The sequence below is a fragment of the Astyanax mexicanus genome, chromosome 6 (assembly GCF_023375975.1).
Source record: "Astyanax mexicanus isolate ESR-SI-001 chromosome 6, AstMex3_surface, whole genome shotgun sequence".
NCBI classification, from domain to species: domain Eukaryota; kingdom Metazoa; phylum Chordata; class Actinopteri; order Characiformes; family Acestrorhamphidae; genus Astyanax; species Astyanax mexicanus.
This window is the reverse complement of record NC_064413.1, coordinates 42,622,512-42,648,893: the sequence shown is the minus strand read 5'-3', so window position 1 is coordinate 42,648,893 and position 26,382 is coordinate 42,622,512. Positions and strand designations below refer to the sequence as shown.

Sequence of the window (26,382 nt, the reverse complement as noted above, 5' to 3'; positions counted from 1 at the left end):
GATTTTTTTGTTGCACAATATTACATTTGGTAATTATAGTAATGGTAAAGTTAGGAAATCATTGAAATCATTGTGTTGTGTAACATATTTAAACATATGGACATTTGATCATTCTAACAATACTGAGAGATGAAGGTGACAACTAAACTAATTAAACTGTAGGATTGTCTTTTAAATTAAGTTTAAAATATGTATAAAATTATTTAGATATATGTGAATATATAAAATAAAGTTTAGTTAAGGTTTATGTTAGGCTACGCTACCTTTACTATATCTCAGGAAAGCTAAAGAACGCTGCACTGACCTGTGGCAAATGCATATGGGGTCTCCTGCACTGAATGTGGATGTGATTCCTGGGACTGGCCTGTATTATTCACGCAGACAATTCTAATCAGACGCTACCACTGCCTTCTCTTGTATTCCTGGAACACACACAACACTGGGGATCGAGAAATGTTAAATGCCACTTTGTGATCAATTTACCTTTGGCTATATTATATAATATTTATAGTTTGTTAAATCTTCACAATAATGTCAAATACAACAACTATTGTTCCAAACAAAATCTTTATTGGTACTGGGTATAGAAGACACACGCACACACATACATACCAAGAAAAAACATGTCTAGAGGACAATGTCTTAAACTTAAACAATGAAATACAGTCAAGTTGGTTAACTGATACAGATTAAGCCTAGCATAGAGATGAATTCAGTAATAGGATTAATAGAATGCTGTGCTCAGTGGTGCTTAAAACAACAAATGTGATGTTATGCACTCTTATACAAGCAAACAACAAATTCATCAGTGGTAGTTTTGTCAGACTTGCTACCCACAATCTTGCAGTAAATCACTTTTATATCTTTTTGTGATCCAAGATTTCCCAATCTCTACTCAGAATGCTGTGTAGTCCAAGACTAGGCTTAATCTCAGTCTGGGAAACCAGCACTAAAAATGTAGTCCCAAGGCTAGGCTTAATTTGTGTCAAAGGAAACCAGACAGAGAGGTCTTAAATTCAGTGCACAGGAGCAGATGTTAGGCATGCAACTAAATTAGAATCATGGATAGGATTACCACGACTCTGCATGTTGATTTAAATAGAGAGAAACAACAACAAAAAAGAAACATATCAAACAATTAAATTTGCCTATTAAAGCCTGTATTTTACTTCATCTGTGATCTTAAAAGCTTATTCTAAAATAGATTATTTTATGATATAGGATCATTGTGTAGAAACTAATATATTGCCCTGACAGTACAGAACTGTGCTTGATCAGCACAGAGGAAAATAGGCAATACCTGACATTTCATAAAGCCTGGAGACTGCTAGCGGCTGGCTCAACGTGGAAAATGTTTTTGAATTGTTCCACCTTGCTGGCTGTGATAATGAACGTGAGTGACTCTACTGAATACCCTTCAGAGACACACTGTAACCCATAAATAAATAGTAACCCTAAAATCAGTCAGCCCCCATTCAACCTGCTTTATCTCTCATGTAACTCAATGATGGTATCCTCCTTCCCTCATCTCACTGCTTATGGGTAAGGTAATATGAGCTGTAAATGGCCTTAGCAAAGAGACTAGTGAAGAGCTATTTAAGTGACAGCCTAGAAGAGAATGCTCACGTGCGGCTTAAAGTTAACGGCAGCGGTTATGAGGCAAGAGACGGGAAAACAATGAGTTTAAATGGAGTAGAGGTGAGCATTTATTTTCCCTCTCTGTGGTAGGTCTAGTCGAAATTGAGCGCGTTGCTGTCGAAATGAGTGAGTACGTGCTTCTCGAAAAGTTGCTGATCACAGTCGAGAGGAAACTGCTCACTGCACATGGGGCACACCTTCCAGTGGCTCTCCACATGCTCCTCGAACTTTGACTGGTCATAATGAGGTGGAAAGATTACCTCACATAGTGGACAGCGCTTCTGCAGCTCCTGACTGTAAATATAAAAAAAAGACACAAAATGGATGTGTGAGAAAACAGTAAAAACGAAAAAGGACTGGGGGATATGGAAAGGGAACGAAGGGGAAAATAAAGAAAATAAGCTAAAGTAATAAGCTGCTTGGATGATGCTTGCTGAAGCACCAGTGAGTACGGCAGTAAAACAGCATCTGTGTGTTGGGCGATGTGGGTGGCCTGGACAACTAATGCAGTTACAAACAAATCTCCTGCAGAGTTCAGCCGTATGACAGATGATAGCACTTCTCTATGTGGCTCAACAGCATGGGAGAAGAGTTTATGGGGTAACTGGGTGTGTGTTTTACCTGGAGTCAAAGCAGAAGGGCATCTGTCCGTCATTGAGGAAGTTGGTGGGTGGGTCGCTGACTGTGGGCTGGTCATCGGCTTGCTGAAGAGAGGGCACATGTAAAACACCATTTAGGACAAGCTGTCATTTTAAATAAGCAGCGAGTTCTGGGGTCCGAGCACAAATTAGCCTGAAGAGCCAACAAAGCCAATATGGACCATTCCTGAGACAGACTGTTGCTGTGTGTGTAGTTTTTGTACACAAAGTGTTTAAAACTATTGTCGCTGAGTCCGTGTGGTCAACCTTTTAGGTAACAAGAAAGCATTCCCTGAACTCTAAAGACAGTTATTCCATCAAAACCAGGACAAACTCTTTTAATAGACCTAAATTTGGAAAAAAAAAAAAAAAACTTTTTGTCTAAAGGTTTGGTTATTATACAACTTCAACTAAAAAAAAGACCTTGCACATCCCTAGATATGTATGTTGATCTAACATCCTCCATTGTTGCTAGACATTGTTCTATTAGCTGTTCTTGGAGGAGGACCACTTTTTAAGGTCTGGTTTGTTTGGCAAATTCTAAGCCAGCAAAGCAAAGACAATGCTTAACAATAATGAGCCATAAAACTGGGGACATGCAGAAATCTCATTAAATCCCGTAATACCTTGGTCTAAACAATCAACAATAAGCAAAAGAACATTGAGCATTTTTGCTTGTGTTGCATTATGATAGGGATGCACTCACAGCGCTTGGCTGCTCCTCTGGCTCCTCCAGTCCATCTGGGCGGCTGAGGTTCCGTGCAGGCTGGCTGCAAACCACATTACTGTCCCAGGATGGAGGGCCTGCAGGGGGCAGTCTGGGCATCTGGTCATCAGAGAACTCCCCATCTGCACTGTCTGAAGTGAGACACACCATAAAGACAGTGTGATGTAGGACATATTAAATGACATTTGACATTTCAACTGCAACAGGTTGTCAATTTATCATGTTGACAGGATTCTGACCCCTGCTTTCAGATGAATAAGGGTTCCCGAACATCAGATCAGTAGGGCGCTGAGCCACAAGGAGAGGTGAAGGGGCGTCTTGCTGATACGGCAGAGGGTACTGCAGAAAAACTGGCTGCACATCCAAACTACCGTCATCCTCTTCTTCCTCCCGGCTAGCACTTCTCTGCAACTCCTGATAACAAAGACACAAACTAAAAACCTGAAAGTGGATTTAATGAATTAATTGATTCAGGTTTATGCTCATAGCAATACACTTACAGATTCAAATGCTAAGTGAATTAGATGATATTGCTACTCTGTATAGCCTAGCAACAAAAAACAGCTGATAAAAAGTTTAAGATAAGGCTGATAGCTTTTATTTTTTTACTGACAGTTGTTCAAATTTCCTTCATTTTCCCTCTCCATTTCTCCATCTTTAGCTCCAGACAATACATCATCCACCACAGTAGTTTTAGTTTCAGCAGCGTGGACACACTAGCCACCCTCACACACAAACAGTTTAATTAGCCTCTTAATTAAAAACTCCTCGGCTGGTTCAAAGAGATGCAGAGCCCTGCCTTTTATTGAAGTTTTCAGCAGGCGCCAATTTCATTTACAGTCGCAACCTCAAATTGGGTCATTTTGCTTGTTGAAGCGTCAGGCTCTGCACTCGAGCTACCTCTCAGCAGTTTTTTTTCCAGGCCGCTGTGCATCCCTCGCTGTGGTCCAGAGTAATTGAATGGAAAATAAGGCCTTGCTGGCTCTGCTGCCCCAATTAGAGAGATATGTTAAACCCAAACCAGACCCTGGGAGGGGGGAAAAAAACAACCGTTCCATGGGCATTTTTAGATTGGCGCAGCTCTATAAAGGAAAAAGATGAAAACCCGCACCCCTTCCAGTTGCTCCTTTTCTTTGGATAAGGCTGCTAGACTGTCCTTCAGCTCCTTCAGCTCCCGGCCCTTGGCTGCTACCTGACTCTGTGTGATAAGAAACACAGAACAATGTTAGTAAAGGGCATATCCTTCAAGCTACAATGGGACTTGAGTGGGGATGAGAGAAATGGTATATACAGGTGCATCTAAAAAACTTATATATTATATTGATGAATTACACACAGATCAATCTTTTTAAGTGTTTTTTTTATTGTTGTTGATTATGGCTTACAGCCAATGAAAACCCAAAAGTCAGTATCTCAGAAAATAAGAATATTATAGAAGACCAATTGGTACTTTGGACAATGTGGGCAGTGTGCCAGTCCTGCTGGAAAATGAAATCCACACCTCCATAAAAGTTGTCAGCAGAGGGAAGCATGAAGTGCTGTAAATTGCACTGACATTAGACTTGATAAAACACAGTGGACCAACACCAGCAGATGACATGACTCTCCAAAACATCACTGATCATCAGTAAATTTTACATATTATTTGTAAATCAAGGGACCAGCATCTGGAGGAAGAGTGGAGAGACACAGTCTAGTGTGAAGTTTCCACAATCAGTGATGGTTTGGAGAGACATGTCATCTGCTGGTGTTGATCCACTGTGTTTTTAAGTCAAAAGTCAGTGCAGTGTTTTCCTGTAAAATCTTACAGAACTTCATGCTTCCCTCTGCTGAAAACTTTTATGGAGATGCAGATTTCATTTTATAGCAGGACTTGGAACACTGCCAAAAATACAAATTGGTCTTATATAATATTGTGATCTTCTGAGACTCTGACTTTTGGGTTTTCATAAGGTATACACCTTATGAGTTTCACATTTTGAACTGAATTACTGAAATAAAGTAACTTTTCAATAATATTGTATTTTTTGGGATGCACCTGTAAATATCAGAAATACAACCTAAACAACATTTTTTTTTCTGCATTTTATGATATCCACCAAATGTCCTCCAACCATACAGGGAAGAATGTCCTCACTAGCCCAAGCTAATCAGCATGGTGTGGGGGATGGGAAGAAGAAACAATAGGCTGCCCTGCCTTGACCATTTCTCTTAGTCCTTGTTCTGCTGTCTCCTTCTCACATATAAACAACTGTAAAAGACTGTCTCCTGCTCGGCACGCTCATAAACCTGCTCTGTCTGTACAGTTGTGCTAACGGAGTGATATCATTCGAAGAGCACGGGAGAAGCCCTAAGTCAAAGAAGCTTTAAACAGGCAGCAAAACAAAGTGAAGCAGAGTGTAGATCAGTAATTACCCAGTAAAGGGTGAACTGTCCCAGAACTTTATTAACAAACCAAATCAGGGTCAGATCGTTTGATTGGGTTCTATTTAAACTGGTTCTATTTCAAGTATTTCAACTGATAGCATGAAGTGCAGTTACTCTAAGATTTAAAGTTTTTGTTTGCTTGGTTGTTTTTGGGTACATTTTCTGCATCGTGCCCACATTTTCGTAGGCATAAAAAAGTTGCTGGACAACTAGGCATTATTATGTATTAGGCAGTGTTTAATTTGCATAACAATGCTCCAGTGATTTGTAAAATAGAGAAAGGCACCTGCATTTTGCTTATCTTGGTTCAGCAGGCTGCTAACTTTGGTGAGGTAGGCAGGATAACACTTTCTAAATGTGTGTACCCCTTATTAGTGCTCTACTACCACAACCCACATGCTTATTTCTTCAGGTATGGTCCTGTATCTGTCAGCTTGTCTAAAAATGCATGTAAACATTTTGATTGTGGCTCAAAGCATGAATTCCACTTGAACTGAAGGAACCCTTCTGGAACAGGTTCTGGAACAATATACTTTGTACAGTTGTAGATCGCTAAAATAACCTGAGCTTGGGAAGGGAAAAAAGGATTTATGATCAAAACCATATTGATGACTGTAAACGAAGCAGCATGAATTCTTATTTTATACAGAACAATACTTCCTGCTTAGATTCAGTAAAATGCTGTAAATGGGATGAAACATAACAGGAGAGTTATATAATGATTCAAAGAATACAGTGTAAGCAGCCCAACAGCAATTTGAGGCAAACAAATAGGATGTTGGGCACAAATAAATAGTTTATATATATGTTATGTAAGTATATACATTTATGTAAGTAAAGTGGTGCTCTTTGGACTTCTCACTGTATATTATGTCTGTCAGGAAAGGCTGAATCATTCTCTGCACTACACCCACAGCTCATTTGTTAGTCAACAGCAGAGCTGCAGTTTTAGAGTTAATTTTCTTGAGAGACTGGAGCAAGTTTGACTGCATTCCAAAGAAACAGTACATTCTTACAGAGTCACACCAGCCTCCTAATAGAGAAAATAGCCACCTAAATTCACCCCGTTATGCTACGTTGTTAAATAACATTAATGGCGCTACACCAGAGGGGTAAACACGGCCTATCTGCATAGATGGATAACGGTATTAGGCAAATTACAGCAGAAAAAAAACTGGAAGGGATCTGGTGAGGACCTCATAAAAAAATCTATCCTGAAATTACAGTCATCCTGCATGATGTGCTCATTTTGTTTTAGTGTTTCTTCCTGTGGGGTAGTAGACAGTTTAAGTAGTTTAAGCAAGATTAGATACATTTTAAGCAATATACATTTTAAATGCTTTTCTTACATACAGTGTTATAACTATAAACTGATTACTTTCAAGAAAGACAGAGACTGATGCATGCCGATTTAAAATAAAAAGTTAGGATCAGATCCAGCACCACTGTTCTTTTCCTGCATTGGGTCTCCTAGTGATACTTGCCATGAACATTGATTTTAAATAATAAAGCAATTAAAACTTTAAAAATTTAAATAATTGTTAATATTTAATGTTATTTTGATTAAGAGGAAGAAAGTTTAATTTCTAAATCCAAAATTGGCATATTAGAATATGGAATAAGTGTTTCTCTTTTTTTTTCAGCAGCAGTGACAAGCCCACTCTCCCCCCGCCACACACACCCCTGAGTCAAGAAGGCCTTTCATTACGATGCAAAAGCTATCCAAAACTACTGTCTCTTTCTTCTTTTTCTCCCCGTCTTCTTTACTTCCTTTTCCCTTGTCAGACTTCTTGTAGCACTTGACAATTTCCTTTATTTAAAAGTCCTCTGCTTCAACAAGTCAATATTTTTGCTGGGGTGGACCAGCACAGAAACACTGGGAACACAAGTGGGCACTGACCTTGTAACGATCTTCTTCAGCAGCCAGCTGCAGTTTCATGCTTTCGTTTATCTTCACCTGCTCCTTCCACTTCAACTCCAGTTTGGCCAGCTCATCCATCAGCATGCCATTTCGCTCCTTCTCCTCCTATACGAGAGTATGGACTTTTGACACTACTGTGTTCATAGCTTACATGTTAAGACTGCATGCCATGTCTTAAATAAAAATTCAAGATTGAATAATAATAATAATAATAATAATAATAATAATAATAATTACAATAATATCAGTTTGTATCTCATACATTGCTTTATAACAATTTTAAATGAAAACAAAATCAAGGTAAAAAAAAAAATTATTAGCGAAAATACATTTTAAAAAATTACTTACACTCAACATCTGTTTGCATTTTCTGTATTTGTCGCTTTTATCATAGATGTCCTTATTAACACCTTTCAGCTTGCCGTGGATGATGGCATCCAACACATTGTCTGATGAGCCTGGACTTCCTATAAAACAGAACACATATAGCAATTTGTTGGTTATTGTGAGCAAGTGCCCACCTAAAGGGGCACTAAACTTTTTTCTGACTCGACCCTCAGTTCAAATTCAAAAAAAAAAAAAAAAAAAAAAAAAGGCTAAAAAATGTGAGAGGTAGTTTGGGTGAGTTTAGAGACAGGGCAGGAGCAGCAACAGCAGTGTGCCTCTGATAGCGGCGAGACCCAGATGGTTGGATGTCAGCAGGGGGGCAGTATTATTGATAGACTGATCTGCATATTGTGTGTCTGTGTACCAAAGTACATGGAAGCATCATCCACACCTATAGGTGAACTTGTGAGGGCGCTGCAGAGGTGGAAATTACCACAATTAAAGCGTTTTTAAAAGTTTAGGAAGTTTTGAGTAGGAAGGACTGGTATGTTTCATTATTTCAAAGGAATTTCAGCTATTAATGGAAAAAATATGGTTTAAGGTTTAGAGGCTCTTTAATACTGTTTTTAAACTATGACTTTTGACATTAATTAAAGCCCAGTCAAACACATGGACACAATATTAACAAAAATATACAATAAAATGTGAAGCAAAAAAATTATCACACATCTAACTATTTATACATCCAAATGTATTTTTAGCTAGGCTAAAATAATTCTTACCTGGTACAGATGCCTCTGGGCTGGCAGACAGAGGACCAGCTGCTGCCTCAGATCCTGGACTTCTTTTAACCTGTAATAATGTAAAAGAAGTAAGAAAATTTAACTGAAACCTGGTCAGTTTAAACGTAATCAGAATTTAAACGGCACTGGATAACTCGCTCTAAAGCTACACACTGTATACCACTCTTGATATACTGTATATATCATAACCTTTATTTGAGCTTTATATAAGCTACGTATTCAGTAAAAATAGACTAATATTTCTCTACTCTAGTCTACATATTTAATGCCTTTAGAGCTTGAGAGTAATTTTAATTTACACATTTACCTCAATCCTCACGATACTCCTAAAGTTCTTTATTAGCTCAATCATGTCCATTAAATTACAGTTGGAACTGGTTGAGTTCCAAAAGCTGCCCCAGTAGAATAGACAGCACACTGAAGAGGTAAGTTAACTCACCCCTTGCTGCTCGGAGAGCTTGCACACCTGTTTCTGCAGTTTCTGGCATTCCTTGTATTTCTCCTTATAATGTTCTGCAGCCATCTGCAGTCTGAGCTTCAGATCTTCCACCTCCCTCTGCAGTTCAGCCACAGCCATGATCTCAGACTCTTTACACTCCTAAGAGACAGACAGACTACCTTTATATACACAACACATATATATATATATATACACACACACACACACACACACACACACACACACACACACCAAAATTGGGTGCAAGCGTACAAGCCCACAGTGGTTACAGTGATTAATACAAGTCAGTATGGAACTGTTTTTACGCACAGCCTCTTTCTCTGCAGAGTTCTTCATATCTTCCAACTGTTTCTCCAAGCGGCTACACTCGGCCCGTGCATCAGCCTGGCCCTGCCTGAGAGCATCAGCCTCCAGCCTGGCCCTGTACAGCTCGGACATGCCCCGGTCCCGCGCGCTGGAGGAGTCTCGCAGCTCTGCAGACAGCATGGCAGCCTGCTGCTGGGTGGCCTGCAGTTGTTCCTCTTTCTGCCTCAGCTGCTCCCGCAGAGCCTTGCTTTCTCCCTGAGAGCACAAACGCACACATGGATATTAACATGCATGTGTAACAAGTCTCACACAGAATGTATAGTTTTTTAGTTTAGTATAAGTGATAGTATAAGTTTTTTTAACATCGTCTTCCTCATAAACGCTATGCTTTTTTTTTTTCCATCTTCTGTAGAGTTGACACAACAGACAATGACATTTCTATACATTGTAGACCTTTACAGAATACTGAGGTGGGCAATGGGGGGAGTTCCTGCTGTAACAGACTTACTGACCCTGGAAATTAAAAAATAAGTTGAATCGGATGCATTTGATGAGGAAATGCACCAAAAAGTGCATGAATCTAGCCCTCTAGAACTAGAATACACCACTCCTGCTATATATGCAATTGAATTTGGATTTGCATACTTTGAAACAATAAATATAATCTCATACAACTAATTAGGGACATTTTTACACCTATAGTTAAATTTGCTCTGGTCTGAATCAGTCAATGGCTTTGTAAAATTTAGCCATTTTCCCATTATTAAAAATAGCAAAATACATCACAACAAAGCAGATGAGAATGTTCTCTATGCTTATTGGTCAAACCCGTCTTGGGCAGGAGTGATCTCGCGTTCTAGAGTATATTTCTTTGCAGTTTAACTTGTGGCAACAGCAGAGTATAATGAGTGGCTTTTGTTCATAGCTATGTTCATAGCTATTCATAGAAATGATCTGGTCAATGAATCTGGTTAACCTTGTTATCAAATCAAAGACGTTTTAACTAACCTAAAAAGTGCAGGTGTGAAAATTTACTATCACAGCAGGTGCTGTGGATTTTTGTCAGCAATGGTTGAACCTTAAAGTTTCCATTAGAAAGCAAATCTGAATATTTTTGAATGCATAATATATACTGTACTGGGAAGAAGCAATCGGAGGTACTGATAGCTTATATTACCGAGGGAGAGCTGTTGGCCAGCAGCTGGTGGTGCTGTTTTTCTTTCTCTGTCAGACAAGCTTTGGCTCGATTCAGTTCCTCCTTCAGCTGGGCAATGGTGTTCTCCTTATTCACGTCCACTGATCTCAACATTTGCAGCTCTGCACTCAGCTTAGTGTTTTCCAGCTCTCGGTTCTTCAGATGAATCTAAGTGATAAACATAAAAAAAAAAATCATATTAGAGTACAGCACTCACTGAAATTTAGCCTATCTGTGGTAATGAACACGCACACACCCCCACAAAACACCCTCGCAACTACAGAAGAAGACTGAGCTAGACTGGTACGTCACCAGAGAGCACAAACACCTGGAGTGTTGGGCAGCTATCTCAGCACCCAGGCAACAATTGGGGGTTAGGTGCCTTGCTCAAGGGTACACCACGCATAATGAACGTTAAGGGAGGAGAAACTCAAAGTTTTCTCAGACCTTTAGGCCAGAGCTTTCCCACAAGTACACACATACATGTATACACACATATAAGCTGTTGAAAGAGAACCACTAGGTTCTTACTAAGACTCTAAGACTCCACTGTCCTGGCACTGGAGCAAAAACGCTCAGTAATTATCACCAGGCTGCATTTCCGTTTTGCTGGGAAATGTGCTGCCTAACTCTAATTATAACAGCAATAAGAGAGAAACAGCAGCTCCAGGCTAACCCCCACTGCCAGGGGCAACAGCAATGAGGTGTGGGGCAGCCTTTGCTTCCGTAGTTACAGCTCCATGTCACGCCTAGTTCCTGTGCCTACCACAAAAAAAGCAGGAGAGACAGGGAGAGCTTCCTGCATGAACAGAGCTTGGCCTGTTTACACAGAGAAAGTCATAAAAAGAGCGCAAAAAGGGGAGGGCTACAGAAAGTGAGTGTCAACCTAATTAAGATCTGGTCTACAGTTATTAGAAGACTTTTTTTTTCATCTAATTGAAATGGTTTACTTTGTTTCTTTTCTAAACCTGGAAATCATGGCAAATGAGTAGTAAAATAAAGAGAGTTTTTACATATTAAAATAAAGGGCAGCTACAACTTACCTTGTAGAGTTCTTTCTCATCCTTTTCATTCTTCAGCTGAGACTCCAGTGCCTCTTTCTCTACAGTGAGCTTCTTCACCCGATCTTTAAGGCTAAACATAAAATACAAAACATCAAAAAGTATAATTTATGCTTGTACTGTAAAATGTATTTTAAAAAAATAAAGAAAACAATAAATAGTAGGAACACTGAATGTTCTGAACTTGCTGAAAACCCCTGCAAAGTCACTATCTGGGTTTCCATTCAAGCATTTTGCTAAATAAATTTGGTAAGAAAAAAAAGTTAAGAAGAAAAAATTAAGTTGTGTTTAATCAACTACAGTTATGCAAAGAAATGTTAGATATAATAAGATACAATTATCAGAAGTGGCATTCAAACAAGCAAAATGATTATATTTATCTCAGTCTGCTTGAAATGTTCAGATCATATGTAAGGTCAATCATTTCCAGTTGCAGGCCATCGGTTCCAACTGACTAGAGAATCTTAATTGTTTTACATATGCTGAATGTTTGTGATGAGTGTGTAGGATAGAACAGTGTAGTACATGGAGTACAGGGTAGTGAGCGAAAAAGTTTGGGGAACATGTAGCAAATGTTTATCATTGTGTATATGCTGTATTTCAAACAATATGAATTAAACCAATAAAAAAACAATATGACATATTACCAGCTGTGCCAGAGACATTTACAGCTTGATATGTCATTGACTATTCGGATTTTTTTTTTTTCGACATTCTTTAGTTAACTTTTCACCTCTTAATTGCATAATGTTATTTTCATTTTCCATTCAGGTTTTTAATATGAGCATTTTCAAAATTCACAAAAAAACTGGTGGGGAAAATGCATTCCCTGGTGACATACCAGTCCAGCTCAGTCTCTTTTTGAAGACCTTTCTGGGTGACTCCAATAAGGTCTTCTTCTAGCTGCAGCAGACGTGCTGTGTTTTCTTCCATCCTCCGCTTCACCTCTTCTCTTTCCTCCTGCAAGCTCTGAGAGGAGAGCTGCAACTCCTAAGATAAACAGATCACACAAAATCTTTCAGAAAAAGCTTAATGCAGACCATTCAGTAACAATGATAATAAAAGCAAAGCAGAAATGAGTCAACATACCCTGAGGGATTACACAGACTAATTTAAAATATAATGAATGGTGAACTGTAATGATCTGAATATTACTGACAACACCTATAAAAGTTTGGGGAAAGACTCATGAGATAGTAGCAGGCACATTTCCCAAAAACCAAATCCTGTTGAATTTCCCTCCACAGTATGCTTTTATGAGTAAAATTTTTTGGAGTTATTGTAGCAGCACATAAAACAACATATAAAAGCACAGTCATAAAATTAACAGCCACAAACGCTCAGGCACACTCATCTTAACTGTGTTTCCTCCAGTGCTAATACACATATCCTTCATAAAACTATTCCATTCAGAAAACCACCCAAAAGCAGTGACACTAATGGCATTCATGTCACTCATGAATTATGCTTTTTTTATGATGTGGAGGAGACCCTGCATATTCCGTAAAGCCTCACACTAGGGGGTGCTGACAGACTGCACTAGATCTGCACTCAACACTTGAACATAAACCCTACAAGAGGGAATATGAACAATAATTGGTGCAAACACAAGGGGCAGCCCTTTGTTGATCGGACATGGCAAAACATAACAGGATACAAAGCCTGTCCTCAAAGAGATGAATTGTTCAGCAATTCTTGGCTGAACACTGTGACAAAAGTTCTAATATTATTTTGTTTGGAGGATGAAAGACTTTAAATATCCTGCTTGCTCACCTGAACTTCTCTCCGGAGCTGAGCACTACTCTCTTGCTCTTGCTCATACTCCTTCTGCAGTCTGTCCTTCTCCTTCTGCAGCTCATCTTTCTCCTTCTGCAAGAGGTCCATACTCTTCTGGAGCTCCTCTTTCTCCAGGCGGACCTCCTCCATCTTTTGCTGTGAAACGAAACAAACATTACGAAACCAACAAATTAAATCACAAACTGGGAAATTCTGTAGGTGACTTATACTTTAGCATCAAACAGGAAAGTGACTAATACTTAGTCTAAGCAGTCATGTCTTACTAATACTTCACCTGCACTCAAAAGAGAGACCTGAGATACTAACAGAAGTGTTTGTAGTGTTTGCTTTAGATAACATGGCTAAGTGCTCTCTAGATAAGCACCTCCAGGTAGCTGGCCTTGGTGGTGACAACCAGGATGTCTGATCCACCCTCATCCTCCACAGCCAGCAGCTCCTCTTCAGTGGGGCTGTTAGCACGGAACTGGAAAGGGGTACTGGCCCCACGGATCTCTCCTTTGTGTGTGACATAACAGAACTGGTAGAACTCGCCATCATCGTTGGGGACATAGTAGCCTGTAACAGTATATGATGAAAAAGGGTCAGTACAGTCCCTAAACTAGGGCACCTTAATCTATTCCTAGAGACCAGAGGCCCTGAATAGTTTCAATGTACATATTTATTTTTTAAATATCATTATCATTTAAATATCAAATATTTTTTTCTGCCCAATAACATTTATTTTACTCTAATCTTTGATACACTGAGTATATAATTTATATAATTACATGTTGGATTATTGAAAGTTTACTGACATATATAAAATGTTATTTTTTTCCCAATATCAAATATCCCTAGCTGAAATTAACTGACGTGTGCTAAGGAAGGAACTTTGACTATTATGGAATGTAGTTTTTCAACCATACACACATAACCCAAATTATTGTAAAAATAAATCCTACATCTGAATTAAAGTTATTTATAAGAATTTTAAGCCTTAGATATGAACATGTTTTGATGCTATGGATTACTTTTTGAAAATTGCATAACTGTCATAGACTGACTCTTGTAGGTCAACAAGACCAGGAATAAAACAGAGCTGTATTAACAACTAATAGAATAATGAATACTTCTATTCAGAATCAGATTGGTGTTTAATAGATCACAAGTGAAAACTTAAATTCCGCTACTATTTTCTTTCAATTACTTCAATCCTCTATTAGAACACAGTGGTGCGTATCAGTGAACTTCCCTCATGCTTTTTACAAAGACTCAAGTATGTGACCTAAACCACTGCAGTAAAACTGGCCCATCAACACTCTTGTGCTTTAATAGGGGACCCCAGTGTTTCATATTTTACTGCATCCGTCATTTGGATATTAAAAGCTTTTAACTGAACCTCTAATAGAGCCCATGCCGCTTGGCAGCATCAAGCTCTGTAAGAAGTTACTGTAAGAAAAACGTGCTAGAGAAAAATGCAACGGTACCTTGAAAGACCACCGATCTGTTGACTGCCGTGCCCTCTGCATAGTTCTCTGGTAGAGGAGACCACAGGAAAGTGTAGTAGTCACGAGCTGTGCTCCAGCCAACCTATGAAAGACAGGTTTTATGTGCTAATTAGATCAGCGGCAAGTACACAGTGAACACAACTGAAATGGGTGTATAAATGTTTTATTTTACGTGTGGGTATGATGGTTGGCACAATCAGTTTAGTACATCTGCAATTCAGAGGGATACTTTAACACAGTTCTATCAACTCCATCTCCTCACTACAAAGTCCATAAAAAAATCAGGATTTGACAACCTAATTCTATAAAGTGGTTCGAATGTTTATATAGGCTGCCACATGCACATGCAGGCAAATTCGAAGACAATAAATGCTGTGTTCAGATGGTCATAGTCAAACCCACTGTCTGACTTGCTTGTTTATACTGCTGTTAAGCATTTCAGCACCAAAGCCAAAAGGAAGCATTCTGGGATGTGTGTGCATGCGTGAACCCTGTAAAGAGTTACAGTTGGACGACTGAAGCACAGCCCTTCCTGGCTGCCACGTGTGCTGTGCTAAACCCTCGTGAATATGTTCGGTTGAGGGAACGCGGCTACAACTCAGCTTCGACAGGAAAAAGAAAATAGGTGAAAATTTTACACATACTTCAAAATGGAAACCAAAATGTAATTATATGAATTTTATGTGTTGTTAACTGATGGCTGATGAGGGGGTGTACAGAAAATACATCCATAACTTCAGCCCTCCACCATAAAGCTGTCAAACAAAATCAGCCTCACGTTGTACTGGCTGTTTTTCCAAACATGTGCACATGCGCACAAACGCACTAAACAAGTCTGCTCTCTGCTATCATGGTTCACAAAGAAAACCAACAACCAATGGTGGTGAGGTAACACATATGTTACAATACACAAACACATCCAAAAATACAGGGTCAATGTTAAACAGTCATATTTAAAAAGTACTCTAACTGTACACTTCACCACAATAACATGAAGGCTGCTGTAATCCCTGGACTGTATGCAAGAGAGTAGCCTCGGGTGCTGGAGCTGTAAAGACCAGGAAGTCATTAAAGGCAGTGTCATTACTGCACACTGGACATAGCTCACTCATTAGGCCTGTTTGTAGTGAGAGAGGGTGGAACCATGTCCCTCTGTGCCTCTCATTTTAAGACGACTTTCAGCCAGGGAGAAGCTGAATGGTGGATCAATAGGCTAGGAGAAACGAATGGACAAAACACATGTAAGCATTTGGTTCAAAATATGATATATTTACTGGATTACAAACATATTAGTAAGGGAAAGTTTACATGTTTTAATAAATCTGATGGATTTTGGAGCAAACATTTTTAAATAAATATTAGATTTTCTCAAAAAATCTATTTAACTGAAATCGTGAAACAGTTAGGGGGGTTATTTTGTTTGTGTGCCCTGCCGAAACACAGAACAGTGAAATATGGAATAGATCACATACTGTAAGGCAGTTTATTTAAATGTAGTTTTTGGCTGCATCATGTACAATATAAAAAAAACTGGCTTTCCCATGTTACTAGTGTCTGGTGGTCAAATGTGTGTGCAAGTAGTGAAACAGGTATTGACCCTGTGAAATATCTTCCAGACTCAGATTTTATCTGCCCAATTTATTTTATTCCAATCTCAGGCACACAGTGCAGTTAATCCAGTACAACCCACTGGATTAATGACTTCTGGTGATGGCACTATGATATTCACATAACCCATCTCAATCCAAGTGGACTTGCCTCTTACAGGTTTTACTATGATTGCTAAAAGCGCATGTGACCTGCAACCAAAACCTGAAGAACTAGATAAGCCTGAGGAGAGCAAAACATAATTTATCAATGTCTTAATGTTTCATTTGTAAAACACACACTTGGTCTTTTTCCCATTGCAATTGACCCAAGTTGCTCTGCTACCCAGATGGACTTGTGCATAAAACACACCAAATGGTAATCTCTTCAATGGGCAATCACCTCAGCATAACCACAGAACTGAGGGAAAGTTTCCAGCTCCTAGTCACGAGCATATGCAGACCTGAGCAACCTACCTGCAGCAGTGGGAAGAACATATATCAGGGCACAGTGCTGATCACTGGTTCCTTTCTGACAACATAATTATAAAGCACTGTTCCTCTTCTCCACTCTGATGGCATGCCCTGACACTACAAACATGACGTTCTTGGCTTTTCAAATTAGGCCTTTTGCATGCGCTCTAGTTTCAAAAAGCTAGAGGCTGCGTTGTGCAAGCTTGAACATCAACCAATCGCTTATTTGTTTAGACTTGGAGGGAAATCTGACTGACTAGCCGACATGACAAGCTACTAAAATAGTTTTTTATTATTATTATTATTATTGGAGACGTTGGACAGACTGGTACAACCTTGTATAGTAAGTGGTCCTTCAATTTCCAAGTAAGTACCTATATCCAAACTAAGAAAAAAATGTGCTGAATCCAGTAATTCATTCTAGCTAATGTAGTAAAAGCACAAAAAAAACATATGGGTGGAGTGAAAATTAAGTGAAATGTGTATACCATTTGAATCATTAGATCATTAGATTCAAATAATTAGAGAATCATACTCTGCTGAACTCCTCCTACCATCACAGGTACTGTAGTACATGTGATGTCAAATGGACACAGGCACTCATCTAAGATAGGCAAGCCTTCAGAAATGGCTCCGTCTCAATTTCATCAGCCTCAACAGAAGATCAGGTAGTGTCACCTCCTCCCCTGAACACCAGGTGGCAACAACATCCTATGGACTGCCCACAACCACAAAATAGCCTCAGGCAAGTGACTCAGGGATCAGGTATCCATCTTGCCATTGTCTAGTGTTTCTGGCACTGCGCTCGCTTGTCTGTCAGCGGAGCTGTGGTCATATGAAGGATTTATATACTGTGGGCTCTTCCTCCCTGGGTTTACTCCTGCGTCAGGCGGTCTGTGTTCAGTGCAGAGGTGCAGAGGAACATATTTCCCTCCAGGCAGTTGCAGTACACTCACTGTATGCCAAGAAACAAGAGCCTGGAGAACAGGCTTCAAGGTTAGCTCCAATCAAGATTCTCCATAGTGGTTAATGACTCCAAGACATAAAGTAGCTGCTGCAAAGTCAGCACTATCACTTGGAGAAAGGTATACCACTGATATTTGGCTTTTCAGAACTTTTATCAGACCAATTTGTCTCAAGCTACACTTTCTCTCTTTCATAAACCGCACTTGCCTATAAAGAACTACAGGAAGCCTTTTAGTGATCATAAAAATCCTTCCATGAATCAAAATTGTTCAGCTTCAATTTGCTTTGAAGCAACGAAGCTCAAGTCTAAAAGGCTGGATCTTACACCGTTTTTCACAGTGGGTTAATCTTACAGCTCTTAATAAAGAACACTGCCTGCCTCTCAACACAGCTGCAAAGGACCAGAAGTCCTCCTGACAGCTCGTTGTAAAACCGTTTCATCAAACTCCGTCCAGCTCAGACACACATACACACCCCAAGAGCCTCTAAAATGTGTCTTTGATCTCGAGACCACAATCCAGAGACCGAATCTCGACAGTTACCATCCTTCCTTTAGACTTCAGGAACTATTAACTCAGCCATTCCTTCTCTCTGTATCACACAGTATTTCCCTTAATAATACCAATGCAGATTTCTGTTTTGCTTTAATTTCTGTCCCTAACCAGCAGTGGCAAGGGGAACTCCAACAGGGAAAACAAGCCAAAACAACCGTAATTCCAGCGCACATAATTGATCCCCACATGCTCCTACAGCCTTCAAGCTACAGCAACTCAGCACTCTCACTCTCTCTTTAAAACACACACACACACACACACACACAGAAGAACGCACGCACAGCCCTACACAATGATCCACTGCACACTGCCAGCCTTAAGCAAACAATTCTTTCAGTAATAAATAAGCCACACTATGTACGTACAAGACTCTTTTAACTTTTTAGTCATTTTATATACATTTCTCTGACTCGCCTTATACAAGCAAAGCGTGCATGTTTACATGTCCACAATATTTCAAAAGCTAAACATTTACACTGGTAAAAGTGGTATGAACTAAAACTGATCTGTAACCAGATTTGAAATGTAGCAGTCAAAGAAATTCAGCCCCTCCTTTTGGTGTTCTGTCCAATGTGCTGGTGCTAACTTAATTGTGATGTTTGACATATAGAGAAAAAGTGACAAGGATTCAAGAATCATCACCTCAAAACTTTGTGTGATACCACATTGTGGATTTTTTTTCATTAAGATGCATTATTCTGTGTGTTATATATGTGTTATTGCATATTTCCCCTCTATTGTAGCCATAAGCTGTATAAATACATGGACATGATGATAATATTTGATCCTTTTTTCTAATCTTGATCAAGTCTATATTGTTTATTTGCATATTAATTTACATAATAAACACTACCAACATATTGTCCAGTTGTGTAGACTGTGTAAAAGCACAGTAGTGTAAAGTACATGTTGCTTTTTCCCTGCTTGTTGTTTTCATATTGCATATACTAGTGTCTGTTTTATTTTAAAAGTTCTGTAATAGAAAAGTGCAATTTTTGCCAACAGAAGAGTCCAGATAACTGTGAGGCTTTTCATTACTTCTCATTTGTTTAGGTTTTTTTTTAAATTATTAATTGGATTAAAGGAGTAAATGTAAATCACTTGTATTTGTTCTGTTCTGAATCTGTTTTAGATAAAAGTTTTCCTAGTAGTTACTAATTTAAAGCCTTCAACAATATGGTCTCATTCAAACAGGAGTCCAGCTATCAGTGGTTTATTAAGGTTTCTCATTATTAGTGGTTTATCTCGTAATGAGATGCAATCTGTCAAAACATATCTGACAAAATCAATACCTTAGGTGTTGTGTGGGTAAGAGGAACAACTTTAAAAAAGTAATAGGTAACGGTGAATTCTGATAAGGAATTGTGGGATTCTACACTAGATATTTTCTCTGCAACTAGATGTTGGTTTGTTAGAGACCTATACTTTAATTAAGCAATATTTCTGCTAACAGCCCAAGCTGGACAAATGTTATACTACTTGACTGAGCAATAAATTTCATTGGCACACCTGTACACACAAAAAACACCAACATTCCAATAAATGTCCCTATTACCTTGGCAGTATTGGGCCAAACACAAAAAATGCTGTGCTGAGTTATGGATAAAATAAACTGATGCAGTAGCAAATCTATAGATATAGTAAAGAACAATAAATGAGCCTCATTCATCAAGCATTTTAGGATAAAAGAACTGATCTAAGATCAGCTTTCAAATTAAATTTAGTAAGCCCCAACTCATCTTAAAGTATTTGTACACCAAGTATTTGTACACCAAGATGCTTGATAAATATGGGCAATTGTTGTTGAGAAGTAAAGCAGGCCAAGGGATGAGAGTTAGTTACATAGCCTACTCTTAACAATAGAAAAATAAAGACCCCCCCCCCCCAACACCTGTGCGTGTGTACAAAAGAACAACACGACTGACAGGTACGTCTTTGTCTACTAGGTGACAAAGAAATGTGTAAGGAGAACAAGGACAAGAACAAATATTGCAAAAACAGATCACACTCAGTGACTTAAAGGTTATAGTTTTCACTCTTATCAAAACTTGCAACAGATATCACAACCACACAGACACAAACTTAATCTATATTTACCTTGAATATGCCAACCCAGTCCTTGGGGTGGGGCTTAATAAACTGGGTGAGTGTGTAGTGGCACTCCAGAGCAGCATGGGGGAGATAGCTCTTCCCCACATTCTGGAAGATGACATGGGCAAAGTTAGATGTTTCCATGGCGCTGCTTAATAATGTCCCCTCCTGGAATAAGGCCATCTGTCAGTCAGCAGCAGACCCTGTGATAGCAGATCAGCCAGGAGAAATAAAAAGAGTAGAGAAGTTAATTTCAGAAATAGCTTTTAAAGCCTACTAAGATACTTCCTTTAATTACACTGTGAAAAAAGTGACTGAACACCGATCAGTCTTGACTTCCCTGAAATCTTGCTTATGGGAAGATTTGCAAATACACAGCTACTTTATTTTTGTATGCCACAAATCATTAAAAATTCATCTGTATCATCTTTAACAGTCACTCTTATGACAGGGACAGCCCATGTGTCAGAATTAACACACACAATAACCAATGGCATTCCCCTTTACATTGTTAAGATTAAATGAGATTACAACCATGTAAAAACATGCTATCAGACGGGACAATGAAGGTTCAAGTTTAAATGGAAGCACATTCACATGTCCATGAGTCAGCAGTTACAAGCATTTGGGAGGGGTGAGTTTAAGACTTTTTCTGGCATGTCTATCTGTTAACATTCAAAGACAGCGATACACACACACACAAACTTTATTTTGTAATCACGGTAATCCTCACCAGGGGAAATTTTCAGAAAGATAAGCTTAGCACTATTGACATAGGCACTGTCTGTTGCCAGTAAATACACAAATAGATTTTTAAAACAAAGGTTTCATTAAAAAAAATAACACTTTTTGCTGGTTACACCAATTACAATGACTGGTCATTTAACCAACAGCAAAAAAGTAGTGTGTCTGACAGCATAAAAACAGCACCTATGAATATCCCTCATTCACTGACAGTAATGCTGTGAATGTACACAGTGCTGAAACAGGAAATTCTAGTTTCTTGTACATGCACACGCACACAATGAATAAGCATGTGACGTTGTTTGTGTTCACTTCAATGAGAGAGATAATCTAACAAGCCACTCATCCAATTTCACAAAAAATTAACTACAGAATACAGGTTGTCCTGGACAATGATACATTATCAATCACCGCTTGAGCTAAAATGTTCATCAAAACATGAAACAATGCATTAACCAAGAAAACCTAAAACTAAATCAAAGGCACAAGTAAAATCAGTTTGACATTGACAGTTTGTGGCTCACAAACCATTGGGCCAATCTACAGCTGCCACTATGAGGGGGTACAACAATTAAGATGACTGTCAGGCAAGCAGACAGCATCATGCCACAAATATGCTGGCATTACAATGCAATTAAACTATTTTATACAGCAATTAACTTTTTAACTATTAAGAACATTCACATATTGAGTCGGAATATAATCATCCCTATAAAAATTATATATCCACATATTGTATGATATTGTAGCATCCATGTTCAAAGGTGCGGCCAATCAGATGCCAATCAGGCAGCACCTGGGGGTACCAGAAGCTCAAAACAAGTGCCACAGCAAAATAAGCTGATTGGCATTGGCAGAGCAGATTTGTATGGGAGCAACCCACATACTCAGCTCTACTGTTCATACCCCAAATGCACGTTCCTTACAAATGTGGCATCATTTAAAATTTTAAATTAACAGGCACTCCAATTATAAAAGGTGTATTGCCACAAAGCAACAAAGGAAAAAGTATAAATCTATCAAACCCTCACTTCAAAACTGTTTGTGCTATGTTTATATGTACACTAGGCCTGGACAATAATTCGATATCGGTATTTATCGCGATAAGAAATGTTTCAATAACGGTGATATCACTTTTGTGGTATATCGATATGTATTATGTACAGAATCTGTCACGGACAGGCGTTTTTTACTGGCGTCAGCTCGCCGCAGAGCCAAACACATTCAGCCCCCATAGCTGTGCTACCTCAGTGCGTGATGACGCAATCACACAGGCACGTAGCCAGATAGGCTATGCTAGGCTAGGTTAAAATGGCTAGGCTAGGCTAGGCTAGGTTAGGTTCAGGTCCGCTCCGCTACGCATCTAAAATGTCTCGAAACGGAGCCGGGACGAGCGGATCCAAGGCTAGGGTAGACTCGGTTCGGTCAGCCGCTGTTTCGCTCGCCCATTCGCGCGTCCGCTCGCTCATCCGCGGCTCCGCTCGCTCATCCGCGGCTCCGCTGGCCCAGCCGCGGGTCCGCTCGCTCATCCGCGCCTCCGCTCGCTCATCCGCGGCTCCGCTCGCCCAGCCGCGGGTCCGCTCGCTTGCCGCTTTGCTGCAAATTGTGCCGGTGAGTGGAGCCGACAAGCAGCGTAACGTTAATAGATCTAATCTGTTCCACCACCTCAAGCATCTTCACTACATACAATATTTTCCTTATACTGACTGAAGCACTTTAATAGATTATGTTGAAACTAAGTTATTTAAAGTTTATGAATCCTTTAGGTTTGTTTATTTGACGTGGATATCATGTTGAATACCTCTTGTATTCTGACTAAAGCACTTTAATAGATTATGTTGAAACTAAGTTATTTAAAGTTTATGAATCCTTTAGGTTTGTTTATTTGCCGTTGATATCATGTTGAATACCTCTTGTATTCTGGCTGAAGCACTTTAATAGATTATGTTGTCACTAAGTTATTTATAGTTGAAAAATCCTATAGGTTTGTTTATTTGACGGGAAAATCTTGTTGCTTTTATGTATATAAAGGCTATTATATATCCTAGTTAAAACACTTTTGTTTTAATCTGTTAAATTTGTTTACAATGAATAAGAAGCTCTGCCTCTGTTGTCATTTAAAGTTATTTTTATTTGTAATAGTTATATAGGCTTATGTTTGACAGGGATGTCCTGTTATTATTTTACTATATGCAAATAAAATTGAGCATTGATTTATTTTGACTACTTTTATTTCTAAAGTATTAAAGTTTTTGTGAAAGGAGGTTTCAAAGACTTAAAAAACATTTTCATACAGTAGTAGGTACAGATTTCCATTAGATAGATTGATACAAAAAGTGCAAATACACAGTTAAATAATAATTTAAATTTGCAGTGCAAGCTGCAGAGATTGCAGGGATTCTTTTTCTGAGGCCTTCAAAGTATTTATCGATATCTAAATTATATCGTATCGACCGAAATTTAAGGAATATATCGTGATATAAATTTTGGCCATATCGTCCAGCACTAATGTACACATTTTCTCTTCCATTATAAGCTCTAAAGTGATAAGTTAACTAATAGCTCACTGATTGTATTGGTTTTACTGCTGTACTGAACAGAGACTAATAGGGACACTAGCTACAGTGTGGAATAGGTATGATGCCTTCAAGTCCTCCTCGGGAAAATCCTACTTAGGAGGTTGTAGGTGGTAATAACTACTTGACATGCGTTCATGTGTTTTTTGGTCGGGTGGAAATGAACGCCATTTAAAAAAATATTTTGTTTATACTTTTGATCTTTTATCATAAAAAACAGGAGGTTTATTTTGCCCTACCCCAAGTGAATGAAGTGAATAAGACACGCATTAATTGAGTGATGTTTTCATTTCATTATAATATTGAATCTTACAAGACTTTTTTTTACGTATTTCTAGTGATTTTATTAGTAAGCTAATATTAACCTGCAAGTGTTCTAATGTTGTAGCAATAACAGAAGTGTAAGCAGTTTACAATACGAACTGTCTGCATCAACTTATTGACTTTGTTACTGACACGCCCCTCTCCTAACTATAAAACTCAGGGCTTATCTAAAAATACGAGTATTACACTGATAAATACGAGTTTATGGTACCGTCCATGTGCTCTCCTCTCGTAAATACGATATTTCCAACAATAATTGAAGGCAGCATATAATTTTATGTTTGGCTATACTATAATGAAAGAGTTACGTTAGGTCCGATATCACAACATGATGTTATCTAGGTTTCCCTTGTTCCCCTGGACTTTGAATGGTAGCTAGGCTAACTAACGGTAACCCAGCTAGATGACTATTAACCATCGCGTGTGGTACAATGTAAATCAAATTTAACTATAATCGTATTAACTTGGCAAACAGAAACGTGACAGTGGGCATAATATATTAAATACAGTGTAATTATAATTTCAAACTTGAATAAACATGGAAATGTAGCTAGTTTAGCTGCTTAACTGTTAAAAACACTCGCTAATCTAAAGTACAAAGTTCTTCGCTAGCTGCTAATGGGAGCAAAACGCAGAGACCTAGCGCTAGCTAGCTAATAGCTAACTAGCTAAACAATAACAAACGAACCAACCCACAGTCAGTAACTTAGCCAGCTATAGCTATATTAGCTTAGCTGTCTATATGACACTCACATTAATGACACATAAACGCTTAAATGATTTTTTTTATTGGATGGGACTGTTAACCTAACGTTACTCAACTAAGTTAAGCTAAAGAAATTCAGAAGTTAACTTAGCTAGGTTAGCTACTTAGCTTAGCTAGCGATAAGAGGCCGCTGGCGTTAGCATTAGCACTCGCTGGCGATCTATCTGTTGTTGTGGGTTACTTGTTCGCTTTCATTAACAGCGTATTCTGTTTACCTAAACCCCGTTCTGAACCATGTTTCAGTCTAAAAAGCCACATTTCGCTTTAGTTATAATGTACGCTTAGTTATTGTAAGGGTAAATAAAGGCAGGCCTACCTCATGCTGTCAGAAACCTTCTCACTGCTGCTGTTGACGCACTTTACTCAGGACAGTCAACACAGCAGAGAGGCGTCAGTTCCGCCCTGCCTGGAAACGCTGATCTGTTTTGAGAGTGTTTTCAGTCGGTCTGCTCAGCTGCTCAGCGCTGTCCTTCCTTTCCTCCTTCAGAAATATCACCCTTGTGTAATCTATGAATCAGATCAGAACAGCTTTATGAATCTGGAAAAGCAGAGGGGTTTCCCACTGCTCCATTTACTTATACTGAACTCACTAAAATAGACATAAACTACAATATTAAAAATTACAAAAATAAACAATTATTCTTAATAAAAACTAGCTTAGTAAATAACCAAACATACACCTAATTGTACACAAGGAAATGTCAGTGTCATCTTAAAAAAACATAATTTTATAAATTTTGTATATAAATATTATTTATTTGCTATACAGTCAGGTTCATACCCTGCTAAAAAAAATCAATAAGATCAATACCAGCCTGTCATTCAGAAAAAAACATGCCCTACGAACTGCCCTCAGTGATATGTTTTACCTGGATGTGCCGCTTCCAAGCCACTTTGACCTTCATGTACCACCTTCAATGAAACCAATTATCAACTGAAATTAGTGTTCATACGGATTTTACTTAAATGTTTATAAATTCAAGGAGATTTTATTGTCATTTCACATCACATGTGGTACATGAAGTGGAACAAAATTGTATTGTCATGGTCCAATTACACCCAAACAGAACATGTTAAAATGGATAAATATAAGATAAAATAGAACAAAATGAGAGATGTTGGAGTTTCTAGTTTAAGTACATTAAGCCACGTCAGGCTTTTTACCTCATAATAGGTTTCAATGGGAAGAAAAGCCACATTAAGCCTTTTTATGTTAAGACTTTTACGTTTAAACTCTTTCCTTATTGGTTCTTTGTAGATCCAGATCTTTGGTTTTCAAGCATGCTTCTGGAGCTGCTTGTTACCTGCTATAACATACCCAGCTCCCTCAGCAAGGGCTCATTAGTTAATTAGTTGGATCAGGTGTGCTGTAATTAAACAATAAAATCTAAAAGCAGTTTATGAGTTTTTGTGTAAAATGTGTCACACCAAAAGACAGTGTAAAATGGAACTGATGCAGGAGTGCTAGAGGCTTGATTTTTTTGTAAGCATTAAAGCTTGTTACCTTGTAACTT

The 26,382-nt window shown here is 38.6% G+C and overlaps 1 protein-coding gene across 3 annotated transcripts; it reads right to left on the bottom strand.

Annotated features, from left to right (window-relative positions):
• Positions 1-548: 548 nt before the first annotated feature.
• tax1bp1b (Tax1 (human T-cell leukemia virus type I) binding protein 1b) lies at positions 549-25,335 on the bottom strand. Of its 3 annotated transcripts, none has more exons than XM_049480625.1 (18): positions 25,185-25,335; positions 20,465-20,661; positions 14,767-14,869; positions 13,665-13,855; positions 13,277-13,435; positions 12,345-12,493; positions 11,486-11,576; positions 10,425-10,610; positions 9,251-9,502; positions 8,921-9,079; positions 8,461-8,530; positions 7,700-7,818; positions 7,331-7,456; positions 4,115-4,201; positions 3,243-3,444; positions 2,983-3,134; positions 2,260-2,342; positions 549-1,932 (listed from the first exon to the last, which is right to left on the bottom strand). In XM_049480625.1, exons 2-18 carry the CDS (start codon positions 20,639-20,641, stop codon positions 1,731-1,733), a joined length of 2,508 nt encoding a protein of 835 aa, XP_049336582.1. In that variant the 5' UTR covers positions 20,642-20,661; positions 25,185-25,335; the 3' UTR covers positions 549-1,730. The 3 variants fall into 3 exon arrangements, with proteins under 3 accessions (XP_049336582.1, XP_049336584.1, XP_049336583.1); XM_049480627.1 differs by having other exon boundaries at positions 8,948-9,079; XM_049480626.1 differs by having other exon boundaries at positions 3,243-3,417; positions 25,185-25,334.
• Positions 25,336-26,382: the final 1,047 nt, after the last annotated feature.